General features: G+C 42.5%; 1 protein-coding gene and 1 pseudogene across 1 annotated transcript; both read right to left on the bottom strand.

The window, feature by feature from the left end:
* Positions 1-424: 424 nt before the first annotated feature.
* On the bottom strand, positions 425-1,354 carry LOC130021944 (olfactory receptor 18-like). Its single transcript, XM_056112686.1, has one exon. The coding sequence runs from the start codon at positions 1,352-1,354 to the stop codon at positions 425-427; it is 930 nt and encodes a 309-aa protein (XP_055968661.1).
* Positions 1,355-7,854: 6,500 nt separating this feature from the next.
* On the bottom strand, positions 7,855-8,790 carry LOC130021943 (olfactory receptor 18-like; annotated as a pseudogene).
* Between the last annotated feature and the right edge of the window lie 5,283 nt (positions 8,791-14,073).

Below are 14,073 nucleotides of genomic sequence, written 5' to 3'. Positions count from 1 at the left end.
ATTACCACACCACATTTGATGGGGTTCAGATAGGAGGCAACAAATCATAGAGGGAAATATATATATGCAAATATACATATTTTCAGATATATATACCAAAGCTCACATCACCCAAACTTTAACAATATGTTAGTGATATCCTTTACAATTTCTTAGTGACTCCTGCAAAAATAGAACAATCTTCACACCATTTCCTATACAAACACCTTTTTGTAAGCATGTTCAGCAGTTCTTCATAACAGACAATATGAAATATATTATTTCAGTTGTGTTTTGGGACAGGGATTGGGATGGAAACATCCCGAATTTTGTGGTGGGAAGGTGTAATGGTGGTGGGATGGGTGTTCGAATATTAAATGTGACCAAATATAGTAAACTAACTTATAAAATTGAAAAAATTTTAAAAAAATAAAAAGTATCAAGATTAAGTTGTCCTACTGAGAAATTTCGGGAAGGCTTTCTGGAGGTCCTTGTTTCTCAGGCTGTAGATGAAGGGGTTCAGCATGGGGACCACCATGGAGTACACGACTGAGGTCAGCGCACCATGTCTGGTAGAATGGGAGATAACTGAACTGAGGTACACCCCAATGACTGTCCCATAAAACAAACAAACAATGGTCAAGTGAGAGCCACAGGTGGAGAAGGCTTTGGACCTCCCTCCTGTGGATGAGACTCTTAACACTGAGGACACAATTCTTGTATAAGAGTACAGGATCCCTGAGACTGGAACACCACCAAAGATAGCACTAATGAAATATATCAGTAGACCGTCAGTGGATGTGTCCTCACAGGCAACCCTCAGGAGTTGAGTGGGGTCACAGAAGAAATGAGGGATTTCCACATGAGCACAAAAGGTTAGCAGTGATATCATCAGGCAATGCATCTGGGAATCCAAAACACTGACAAAAACAGATGCCAGAAGGAGCAGAAAACAGAGGCGGGGGTTCATGATGATGGGGTAGTGCAGGGGGTGACAAATAGCTACAAAGCGATCATATGCCATCACAGTTAGAATGGAACTGTCCAAATAAGCAAAAAGATAAAAAAGTGAAAACTGTAACAGGCAGCCGGCACGAGAGAGGGTTCTGCTCTGAGTGTGAATGTCCCAAATCACCTTTGGCACCGTGGTAGAGGTAAAACCAATGTCAGCCGTGGACAGGGCAGAGAGGAAGAAGTACATGGGGGTGTGGAGGTGGGGGTCAGAGCTGACAGCCAGGATGATAAGCAGGTTCCCCGTGATGGTGACCAGGTACATGGACAGGAAGAGGCAGAAGAGGAGAGGCTGGACTTGGGGATCATCAGAGAGTCCCAGGAGGAGGAATTCTACAGCCCCTGTTACGTTGTGTGGGTCCATGGAGCAGAGACACCTTTGGGGAAATCAATGAGAGTGATTAACCGGTGTACAGGTCCTCATCACTGTGTGAACATATTAGATTGGAGCATTTCCTAAATGGAGGAACTCTTCTTGAGTCCTATCCACTATAGGTCTTGGTCATGACAATCATTCTTTGAAGTTTTTTCTCAATGACTTTTGTGTGATCCTCTTGTTGCTATACACAATGATTTTTAAAAAACTTAAGGAAAGCAACATGAGACCAAAAAAAAAATACTTAGTGGTTTCAAGGATAAAAAATTAGAAAAAGTGGGATCTGTCCATTTCCCCCAGTCTCCAATAACACAGGGGTCACTCCCATAAGTCATCTCCTGCCAGCACCAGACAATCTCATCATCAGCCACCATCCACATCACACAGCTACTTCTCCCAGAAGGAAGCATAAAATGAGGGCCCCTATAGCCATGCCACCAAACTCTGCGCCAGGCTGTTTTCGCTTGGGGTGCCCCAGAGTGGGATGGGTGAGAGCCCTCCCCGCCCCAAGGGACCCAGCCCCGACAGCCGACCTCCACAACCCAACCGTCACCATGTTCCAGGGCGCACCCCACAGGCTCCGGCCAAGGCTCATATTGAGTGAACATATTCCTAGACCACGCAGCTGCTCTCGCGACACATCATAAGACACTCCCTACCCATTCTCCATGATTACCACACCATATTTGATGGGATTCAGACAGTAGGCAACAAAGCATAGAGGGAAATATATATGAATGCATATATACATATGTTCAGATATATATACCAAAGCTTACATCACCCAAAATTTTAACAACATGTTAGTGATATCCTATAAAATGTCTTAATGGCTCCTGCCGAAAAAGAAAAATCTTCACACGTTTCCTATATGTACACTTTTTTGTAAGCATGTTCAGCAGTTCTTCACAACAGACAACACAAAATACATTCTTTTGGTTTGTTTTGGGACGGGGATTGGGGCTTTGGATGGAAACATCCCGAATTTGGCTGTGGGAAGGTGTAGTGGTGGTGGGATTGGTGTTTGAATATTAAATGTAATCAAATATTGTGAACTAACTTATAAAATAAAAAAATTAAAAAGAAATGATTAATGTATATAGGAGTAAGAACTTCTACTTTTTATTATATATGTCCAAAAAATCCTAATATTTTAAATGGCCACAACATTTTATATAGTCAATATATACTTTTATTTTCCTTTTTATGCCTTTATTTCACATGCTCACTTCCTCTTAAACAAACATTAAGTGCCTCATCTAAATATTTCTATGACTCACTGTTCTTATTCCACATATATAACTTTTGCTTTAAAAAATATCAGAACAAAACACTAATCATTACTTTAAAGTAAATAAAAGGTATATAACATCCAGAATCTGTTGAAAAGAAAATAAAATTCTCAATTAAATATATGAATTACTATCACTTTATGTTACTCAAACACAGACCACTCAATTCTCTGTCTGTGAATGATTTGTCAATACAGCACTATTTCTTATTTGTTCATTGGGAATGGGGAGGGGGGGTTAGCACACTTGGTGGTGCTCTGGGCTTATTTCAGCCCTGCATTCAGGAATCACCCAGTACTGTTCAGATGGACCCTATGGGATGCCAGAGATTAAACCTCGGTTGGCAGCAGGCAAGACAAGTGCCCTCCCCACTCTACCCAACCTCATGAACAAATTGTGTTAAAGTGATCCATTCAGCATAAATGACATGAAAAATGGAAAATACCCAAACTACCAAAGGCTGTAGTATGTGGAATCTACTGCCTAAATGTGCCCTAGGAAATTAAGAAAATTAAATAATAGTTCGAAGATTTAAAAAAATTATGCGTGTGTTTTTGTTCTCTAAGCCATTTCAACCTCCTTTAGGTGCAGGGGAGGCAGCATGGAAGTCAGAGAGTTGTTCTATAGGCTATACTCAGGAGGGGCCTGGGAACAGAAAAGGAAGACTGAGTATAGGTTCCCTGTTCAGACCTAAAACTGACTACCCTGGGACCGGAACAATAGTATAGTGGGGTAGGCATTTGCCTTGCATGCAGCCAACCTGGGTTCAATCCCCGGCATCCCATATGGTCCCCCCAAGCCAGGAGTAATTCCTGAGTGCAAAGCCAGGAGTAACACCTATGCATCACTGGGTGTGACCCAAAAAGCAAAAAAATAAAATAAAAATTAACACAAAAATAAAACTGACTTCCCAAATGATGACTCTGGATAAGAATTGCATGCTGAAAACAGGTAAAGGAACAAACATAATAACCTCTCGGTACCTGCATTGCAAACTATATGCCCCAAAGAGGGGAAGAGTGGGGGAGAGAGAAGGAAAGTGCCTGCCACAGAGATAGGCTGGGGGCCGGGGAAGTGTGGTAGGAGGAAAACTAGGGACATTGGTGGTGGAAAATGCAAATTGATGGAGGTATGGGTATTGGAACACTGTATGACTGAAACCTGACCATGATCAGCTTTGTAACTATCTCATGGTAATGCCATTTAAAAAAAATAACAAATAAAAGTGGCTTCCCAGGGATCGAGCAATAGTGCAATACATGGAGCATTTTCAAGAATATGGCCAACCTGAGTTCGATCCCCAGCATCCCATAGGGTCCCCCAAACATTGCCGGAGTAATTCCTGAGTGCAGAAACAGGAGTAACCACTGAGAATCGCTGGGTGTGACCCCAAAAACCAAAAACTATAAACAAATAAATTTTAATAAATGAAAAGAGGTTTAAAGTGGTGATAAGATAATAATGCACCACTGAAATACAGAAATATTTGCCTTCCTTGAGCCAACATTATTTCAATGAATAAGAAGGAACCCTGTGGGGGTTTTTTTTGTCCTCAACTGTGAAATACTTAACTCAAATACTCAGGTGTATAATGACAGCGCTTACATCATCATGAGTGAATCTGCAGAGAGCAATGTAAAATTCACTACATATCCATCAAAAAAGCTCTCAAGGAAACCACCAGCAATTAAATTGTTGCTCTCCCCTCAACCCAGTCATGAACATCCCCTGATCCATGAACATTTTGGTTTGTCTTGGGAAGAGTTTGGAGAGATTCTTTTGTGTTCCAACTGGGCGAGGCTAATGGAAGTAAGAAGTGCTGGTACAGAGAGCAGGGTTTCTCATGAAAGATTGAAAGCCCCAACAGGAAAAGCAAATATGAGCTCCCTGTATATCTATACAGAAACGATGCACGTGGCGTCCCTCATGTTTGTATACTTGTCCCACTTGTCTGGGATAGGAGGAAGAGTCAGGACCAACCGCTCCCACCCACCACTCACTGGTCTCTGCTGGGTTTCTGCTGACTCATGCTTGGAGCTGGGCCCCAGCTCTCTCCTCCCTCCTTGAGTGATGAGAGCTGAGACTTCGTGCTTGGGATGGGGAGGAACCTATCATGAACCTGCACAGGTGATGGTTGTGAAAGGGGACACAGGTAGGAGCCTCACTGAGAAATACCCTCCAGGGCTGAAGGGCTGTCCTTATTACTCCTCCATGACCTTGAGGGACCAATCACAGAACTTTGGGTGAGAGCCAGTGTTCCTTGTTAGTCCAGTCCCCGAGGGTCTCCTAATAGAAGCAGATGGAGAAGTGAGTAATGCAACAATTACTAGAAAGTGTCAAAGAACCTTCTTCCCAAATTAATTTACTTGGATATTTTGCTGCATGGGTCTTCAAGTTTAAACATCTTAAGATTGAATCTCTTTGAATATTAAATGTATGATCTTTTGCCTTGGACATCTAAAGTGTTGTATTGATCATGCAAACTGATTAAAAAACCTACACATCTACACTGAAAATCTAGAACTATCTCCATTTTCTCAGTAAACACAAAACTTTTCATTTCCTTTTATGAAGATTTTCCTTCTTTAAATTCCCTTTATTTAAATAGGCTTTTTTTATGGATGTATACTGTACTATTACTAGAAATAACATTTACTTTATTTACTTATTTGTTGCAGGCACTTTTGTGAGTGGGTTTTTTTTTTCTTTTTTGGGTCACACCCGGCAATGTTCAGGAGTTACTCCTGGCTCTACACTCGGGAATCACTCCTGGTGGTTCCCGGGGGACCCTATGCGATGCTGAGGAGTGAACTCAGGTCAGCCGCGTGTCAGGAAAACACCTTACCCGCTGTGCTATTGCCCCAACCCCGTGTTGCAGGCACTTTTAAAAAAATCTATCAGAGTATTTATCTAAAAATCTTTTTACTCCACAACTTAGAAGCTGGCCTCACATGCTAGGTGAAAAGGCAACTCAGATAGAGAAAGGACCACCAAGTAAAGGGTGTTTGGAAGGCCCACTCAGAATGGGAGATGCATGCTGAAAGTAGACTATAGACCGAACTTGATGACCACTTATTACCTGTATTGCAAACCACAACACCCAACAGAAGAGAGAGAAAAAAATGGAATGCCCTGCCACAGATGTGGGTTGGGGTGGGGAGGGAGGGGGGATGGTAGGAGGGATGCTGGGACATTGGTGGTGGAAAATGGGCACTGGTGGAGGAATGGGTACTCGACCATTGTATGACTGAAACACAAGCATGAAATTTTGTAAGTCTGTAACTGTGCCTCATGGTGATTCATTAATTAAAAATAATTTAAATAAAATAAATTTATATATTAATAATGTAACAAATACAGTGAAATCAATATATACCTAATAAATATCTAAAGCTAAAAAAAAGAATGTCCTGTCTATTTGGGGGTGTACCCTGACTGAGAGGAATGACTTTTTTTTCTTTATTTTTCAATTATTTAATTGAATCACTGTGAGATACAGTTACAAAGATTTCATGTTTGAGTTTAAGTCTACAATGATCAAACACCCACCCCTCCACCAATTCATATTTTCCACCACCAATATCCTCAGTTTTCCCCCACCATCCAAATCCTCCCACTGCCTCTATGGTAGACAATCTCCCCCATACTCTCTCTCTACTTTTAGGCATTATGGTTTGCAATATAGATACTGAGAAGCTATCATACTGGGTCCTTTATCTGCTTTCAGAACACATATCCCATCCAGAACTATCCCTCCAACCATCATTGACTTAGTAATCCCTTCTCTATCCCAGCTGCATTCTTCCCCAGCTCATGAGGCAGGCAAGGACAGACTTTCTATCTGATTTATGTAAACCAACATAACACCATAGCACTGTAGCACTGTCATCCCATTGTTCATCAATTTGCGCGAGCGGGCACCAGTAACATCTCCTTTCTGAGACTTGTTGTTACTCTTTTTTGTGGCATATCGAATATGCCACAGGGAGCTTACCAGGCTCTGCCGAGTGGGATACTCTCGGTAGCTTGCTGGGCTCTCCGAGAGGGAAGGAGGAATCGAACCTGGGTCGGCCGTGTGCAAGACAAATGCCCTACCCACTGTGCTATTGCTCCAGACCAACATAACGCCATAAAGCATCTAAAATGTAATGAACTTACAAGGAGAGAAAAGCAAATGGTTCACTTTACTTATCTCTGTCCTTCCATCTTGCCCCCAGGTAAGTTTTCTGACTTATCATGACCGTGCCAAAACCCAGCCCTTACTCCTGTTGCAAACATTCTTTTCTCACCCTGGTCCATGCATCAACAACTACCGCTTCCTGAATTCTGAACATGACCTCCATAAGTCTATATATGACACCTAATCTGCTTTTGTGCCATGACCTCTTCACCTGGCTGCCCTGCTCTGTAAATCCAATGCTGCTCTATAAATCCAGAAGTGTGAACTTCAGTCAGGGTACCACTCGATCCAGGCACGAAACGGAGCAACCGGGGACACCTGCTCACCCCTCTCTTCCCTTCCAATTTTCTCGCTGGGAGTAAGGATAGACCTCCAGTTAGTGCTCATGGGACAGAGAAGATCTGCGGCTTGAACTGGCAATTCTAGCATTTAGAGCATGTATCTAGCTCTCTATTTCCTGGGCACTAATGTTGCTTATGATGCAAAAGTGCATGCTTTGGCTGTGTTCCCTAACAATGCCAGGAGTAGTGATTGTGACCCCCAATACTAACACCCCCCTTAATAAAGCCTGATGCTTCCTATATGCAGTCAAGCTGAGTAATGGTACCCTCCATGGTCTCATACAACCTTTAGCAGTAGATTTGATCGGGGTCAGTTTTATATGAACATAGAAATGAGCCCTGGGAACATTTAGTAACATATATTTATAAGGTATATATTTATATAAAGGTGATTCTGCATTTCAAAATATTGGGTCTTAGGTGACAAATACAAATACTTTAAGGTTGACAGAATTTGGAAGTGATTCTTGACTTGTGTATTATTGCAGAATACCCAATATTCTTATTAAAACAGAGATAAAACAAGCTATTTTAAATTTTCAGTAAAGTTGATGAGGAATATGAAAACATAGAAAAACATTTGTGTGATCATGTAATTTGGGATACTTCTTTGCTTATTTCAAATGCTGGTTTTGGAATTATTTCTAATCCTATGATTAAAATGCAGTATTAAGATTAAGTGGTCGTACTGAGAAATTTCTGGAAGGCTCTCTGGAGGTCCTTGTTTCTCAGGCTGTAGATTAATGGGTTCAGCATGGGGACCACCATGGAGTACACTACTGAGGTCAAGGCACCGTTTCTGGGAAAACGGGAGACAGCTGAGCTGAGGTAAACCCCTAGAGCTGTTCCATAAAATAAGCAAACAATTGTCAAATGAGAGCCACAGGTGGAGAAGGCTTTGGACCTCCCCCTTGTGGAGGAGACTCTTAAAACTGATGAAACAATTCTTGTATATGAGTAAAGAATCCCTGAGATTGGAACACCACCAAGGATAGCACCAATAAAATACATCAGTAGCCTGTCAGTGGATGTGTCCTCACAGGCAAGCCTCATGAGTTGAGGGGGGTCACAGAAGAAATGGCTGCTTTCCACATGAGCACAAAAGGTTAGCAGTGATACCATCAGGCAATGTGCCTAGGAATCCAAAACGCTGAAAAAAACAGATGCCAGAAGGAGCAGATAACAGAGGCGGGGGTTCATGATGACGGGGTAGTGCAGGGGGTGACAAATAGCTACAAAACGATCATACGCCATCACAGTTAGAATGGAACTGTCCAAATAAGCAAAAAGATAAAAAAATAAAAAAAAAAACGAAAGCTGCAATAGGCAACCGGCACGAGAGAGGGTTCTGCTCTGAGTGTGAATGTCCCAAATCATCTTTGGCATCGTGGTGGAGGTAAAGCCAATGTCAGCCGTGGACAGGGCAGAGAGAAAGAAGTACATGGGGGTGTGGAGGTGGGGGTCAGAGCTGATGGCCAGGATGATGAGCAGGGTCCCCGTGATGGTGACCAGGTAGAGGAAGAGGCAGAAGAGGAGAGGCTGGACTTGGGGATCATCAGAGAGTCCCAGGAGGAGGAATTCCACAGCCCCTGTTCCATTGTGTGGGTCCATGGAGCAGAGACACCTTTGGGGAAATCAATGAGAGTGATTAACAGGCATACAGGTCCTCATCACTGTGTGTACATATTAGATTGGAGCATTTCCTAAATGGAGGGACTCTTCTTGAGCCCACTTGAAGCTCTATAGCTTCTGGTCATGACAATCATTCTTCTTTGAAGTCTTTTCTCAATCACTTTTATCTTGTTGGTACAAGTTGCTCTGATTTTTGAAAAACTGAAAGAAAGCAACATGGGACCTAAAAAGTAAGGTGTCCTTAAGGTGTCAAGGATAAAATATCAGAAAAAGGGCTGGAGCCATAGCACAGCAGGCAGCGCATTTACTTTGTACTTGGTCCACCAGGCTTCAATTCCATCCTTCCGTATGGTCCCCCGAGAACCTCCAGGAGTTATTCCTGAGTGCATGAGTGAGGAGTAACCCCTGTGCATCACTGGAGTCAAAAAAGAAAAAAATCAGAACAAAACACTGATCATTCTGTTAAAGTAAATAAAAGAAATATAACATCCAGTGTCTGTTGGAAAGAAAACAAAATTCCCAATAAAATATATGAATCACTATCACTTTATGTCACTCAAACACAGAGCACTCAATTCTCAGTCTGTGAATGATCTGTCAATACAGTAATAATTCTTATTGATTCATTGGGGGCTCAGGGGGGCGACACATTTGGTGATGCTCTGGGCTTATTCTCAGCTCTGCACTCAGGAATCACTCCCAGTATTATTCAAATTGACCCTATGGGATGCCAGAGATTAAACCTGTTTGGCAGCAGGCAAGAAAAGTGCCCTCCCCAGTCTACCTAACCTAATGTACAATTTTTTTAAAAGTGATCCATTCTGCATAAATGACATGAAAAAATGGAAAAATCAAAAGTACCAAAGGCTACATTATGTGGAATCTATTGCCTATGTGTGCCCTAGGAACTAAAGAACATGAAATAATAGTTAATAGATTTAAAAGTATATCTATATATATTATATATATTCATATAGTTTGTTTATTTTAGTTTGCTAAGCCATGACAACCTCCTTTAGGTGCAGGGGAAGAAGCATGGAAGCCAGAGAGTTGTTCTATAAGCTGTACCTCAGGAGGGACCTGGGGACAGAAAGGGAAGACTGAACATGGGTTCCCTGTTCAGGTCTAAAACTGACTTCCCCGGGCCTGGACCAATAGCACAGCGGGTAGGGCATTTGCCTTGCACGCTGTCGACACGGGTTCGATTCCCAGCATCCCATGTGGTACCCTGAGCACCACCGGGGGGTAATTCCTGAGTGCAGAGCCAGGAGTAACCCCTGTGCATCTCCAGGTGTGACCCAAAAAGCAAAACTAAATAAATAATTTTTTTAAAAAATGACTTCCCAAATGATGTCTCTGGATAATACTGCACGCTGAAAACAGGTAAAGGAACAAACATGATAACCCCTCAGTCAGTATTTGCATTGCAAACTATAATGCCCCAAAAGGGAGACGGGAGGGAGGGAATGAGGGAGGGGTGAGGAAGGGATCGAGAGAGAGAGAGAGAGAGAGAGAGAGAGAGAGAGAGAGAGAGAGAAGGAGATTGCCTGTCATAGAGATAGGCGGGGGAGGGGGGTTGGAGGGAGTGTGGTAGGAGGAAAACTGGGAACATTGGTGATGGGAAATATAAACTGGTGGAGGGATGGCTATTGGAACACTGTTTGACTGAAACCTGACAATGATCAGCTTCGTAACTCTTTGTCTCAAGGTAACTCCATAAAAAAATAACCAATAAAACTGGCTTCCCAGGGATCAAGCCATAGTGCAACACATAGAGCAATTTCTAGCATGTGGCCAAGGCGATTTCTATCCCCAGCATCTCATAGGGTCCCCAAAGCATTGCCAGGAGTAATTCCTGAATGCAGAGCCAGGAGTATTTACTGAGCAGCTCCAGGTGTGACCCAAAAATCAAAAATATATAAATAAATAAAATAAAGCTGACTTCCCATACATTTTAATTTTAAACGGAAACAGGTTTAAAATGGTGATAACAATGCACCATGAAAATACAGAAATATTTGCATTCCTCTAGCCAACATTATTTCAATGAATAAAAAGGAACCCTGTGGTTTTTTGTCCTCAACTGTGAAATACTTAACTCAAATACTCAAGTGTATAATGACAGCACTTCCATCATCATGAGTGAATCTGCAGAGAACAATGTAAAATTCACTGCATATCCATCAAAGAGGCTCTCAAGAAAACCACCTGAAATTAAATTGTTGCTCCCCCCTCAACCCAGTCATGAACATCTCCTGATCCATGAACATTTTGGCTTGTCTTGGGAAGAGTTTGGAGAGATTCTTTTTTGTTCCAACTGGGCAAGGCAATTGAAGTAAGAAGTGCTGGTACAGAGAGCAGGGTTTCTCATGAGAGATTGAAAGCCCCAACAGGAAAAGCAAATATGAGCTCCCTGTGTACAGAAACAATGCAAGTGGCGTCCCCCATGTCTGTATCCTTGTCCCACTTGTCTGGGATAGGAGGAAGAGTCAGGACCAACCGCCCCCACCCACCACTCACTGGTCTCTGCTCGGTCTCTGCTGGCTCATGCTTGGAGCTTGGGCCCCGGCTCTCTTCTCGCTCATGAGTGCTGGGAGCTAAGACTCTGTGCTCAGGATGGGGAGGAACCTGGCATGAACCTGCACAGATGATGGTGGTGAAAGGGGACACAGGTAGGAGCCTCACTGAGAAATACCCTCCAGGGCTTCAAAGATGAGTCCTTATTACTCCTCTGTGACCTTGGGGGATCAGTCATAGGACTCTGGGTGAGAGCCAGTGTTCCTTATTAGTCCAGTCTCTGAGGGCCTCCTAATAGAAGCAGATGGAGAAGTGGGTAATGCAACAATTACTAGGAAGTGTCAAAGAATCTTCTTCTTTCCAAATAAATTTACTTGGATACTTTGCTGCATGGGTCTTCAAGTTTAAACATCTGAAGATTGAGTCTCTTTGAATATTGAATCTATGATCTTTTGACTTGGATATCTAAAGTGTATTGAATCATGCAAACTGGTAAAAATACACATCTACACTAAAAGTCTAGAACTATCTCCATTTTCTCAGTAAATACAAACCTTTTCATTTCATTTTATGAAGCTTTTCCTTTTTTAAGTAACCTTTGTTTAAATCTTTTATGGATACACACTGTACTATTATTAGAAATAGCATTTGCTTTATTTACTTATTTGTTGGGCTGACTTGATAGCACAGTGGGCAGGGTATTTGCCTTGCATGCAGCTGACCCAAATTCGATTCCTCCTTCCATCTCGGAGAGCCCGGCAAGCTACCAAGAGTATCCCACCCACACAGCAAAGCCCAGCAAGCTCCCTGTGATGTATTCAATATGACAAAAACAGTAACAACAAGTCTCACAATGGAGAAGTAACTGGTGCCCTCTCGAGCAAATTGATGAACAACGAGAGGACAGTACTACAGTGCAGTGCTACTTATTTGTTGCAGGCACTTTTTAAAAAGCTATCAGAGTATGTACCTAAACTTCTTTTTCTTTTCTATAGCATTCAAACTAGGTAATTGCTTATGTACTTTTTGTTTGGTTGGTTGATTTGGGTTTGGCTCTTTTGTTTGTTTGATTAATTGTTCTGTTAAGGAGTCATGATTTACAAGGTTTCTGATAGTTGCCTTTTAGGTGTACAATGATTCAACACCAATACCTCCACCATTGTCAACTACTCTCCACCGGTGTGCCCAGATTCTTTCCCAGCGCCAACCCTTACTCCACTTCCGCCTATCAACATGATGGACACATGACAAAGTTTCAGTGGTTGCCTCTTAGATCTCATATTTTCAGTTCTGTTGAATCTTGAATCTGTGTTTTGGATGTGTCCAGATTTCTAAATAGACATTTGTTTTCGCTGCAGTGCCGACAAATCCTAGGGAAAGATATTATTTGAAATATTTTTCAATCATTTTCCTCCTAGTGCTTTGTAGCTTAAACACAAATACTAGACCCAAAATGCAATGAAGGGATAATTTTACAAAATACCATGATCACAGGAGATGAAGAGCATGGGGGTTATAGTGACATCTTTCCTCTGGGCAGGCTTCCTGTATCCCTGTTACCTTATTCCTGAGTTTATGGGTTCCTGAGTCGTGTAAGAAAAACCTGCAGACAAAACTCAGAACCTTAAGGAATTGATTAGTAAAGGCCCTAAAAAGTAAAGGCCCCCCCGTTGATCGTCGATTTGCTCGAGCGGGCCCAGTAACGTCTCCATTGGAGACTTTGTTGTTACTGTGTCTGGCATATCGAATACTCTCGGTAGCTGGCCGGGCTCTCCGAGAGGGGCGGAGGAATCGAACTCGGGTCGGCCATGTTGGCCGCTTGTAAGGCGAACGCCCTACCCGCTGTGCTATCGCTCCAGCCCACAAGGAATTGATTATAGAGTTTAAAAGATGGGTTCTAGGGCTGGAGGGATAGCAGAGCTGGTAGGACTTTTGCCTTGCATGTGGCCAACCTGGGTTCGATTCCCAGCATCCCATACAGTCCCCTGAGCACCACCAGCAGTAATTCCTGAGTGCATGAGGAATAACGCGAGAATTCCTGGGAGTGGCCCGAAAGAAAGAAAGAAAGAAAGAAAGAAAGAAAGAAAGAAAGAAAGAAAGAAAGTGTTCTGATCCCAATGTCCAGACCTCTCCTTTGACACATGTACCATGTCACTAGATCTGTCCTCCCAGGTCCAGTCCAGGTTATGATGACCTGGACTGTCCTGTGCCATCTGCCTGCCTCCACTGGACAATGGCCTGGTTTTTTTTATCCTTGAGCCCTTCTCTGCCATGTGTGAATTCCTGATATGGAAACAGTAAGGTTTTTAAGATAAGAATTTCCTGTCTGGGAGAGATGAAGTCATGAACTTTGCTTATAAATGGATAGGCATGTAGAGTATCATGCTAAGTGAAATGAGTCAGAAAGAAAGACAAAGAAGGACTGCATTCATTTGTGGAGTATAAAACATCATAACATGAGGCTGACTCCTAAGGACAAGTAGATACACGGGACAGATAGATTGCTCCATAGCTTGAAGCCTGCCTTATAAGCAAAGGAGAGAAGGCAGCTGGAATAGAGAAGGAATCACTAAGAAAGAGATGGCTGGAGGAATTGGTCGGGATGGGAGATGCGTGCAGAAAGTAGATAAAGGACCAAACATATAACCTCTCAGGGTCTGTACTGCAAATCAAACTGTACACCAAACGTGATAGCTCCTCATATCATTATGGTTTGTATTGAAAACCATAATGCCCAAAAGTATA

The sequence above is a fragment of the Sorex fumeus genome, unplaced genomic scaffold (genome assembly GCF_029834395.1).
Source record: "Sorex fumeus unplaced genomic scaffold, SorFum_2.1 ptg000019l, whole genome shotgun sequence".
Taxonomy (NCBI): Eukaryota; Metazoa; Chordata; class Mammalia; order Eulipotyphla; family Soricidae; genus Sorex; species Sorex fumeus.
Note: the sequence above shows the minus strand (reverse complement) of the source record. Positions and strands in the feature narration are given on the sequence as shown.

Excerpts from the sequence above, each read along its gene's own strand:
- LOC130021944 (XM_056112686.1), bottom strand. The coding sequence starts at position 1,354 with ATGGACCCACACAACGTAACAGGGGCTGTAGAATTCCTCCTCCTGGGA.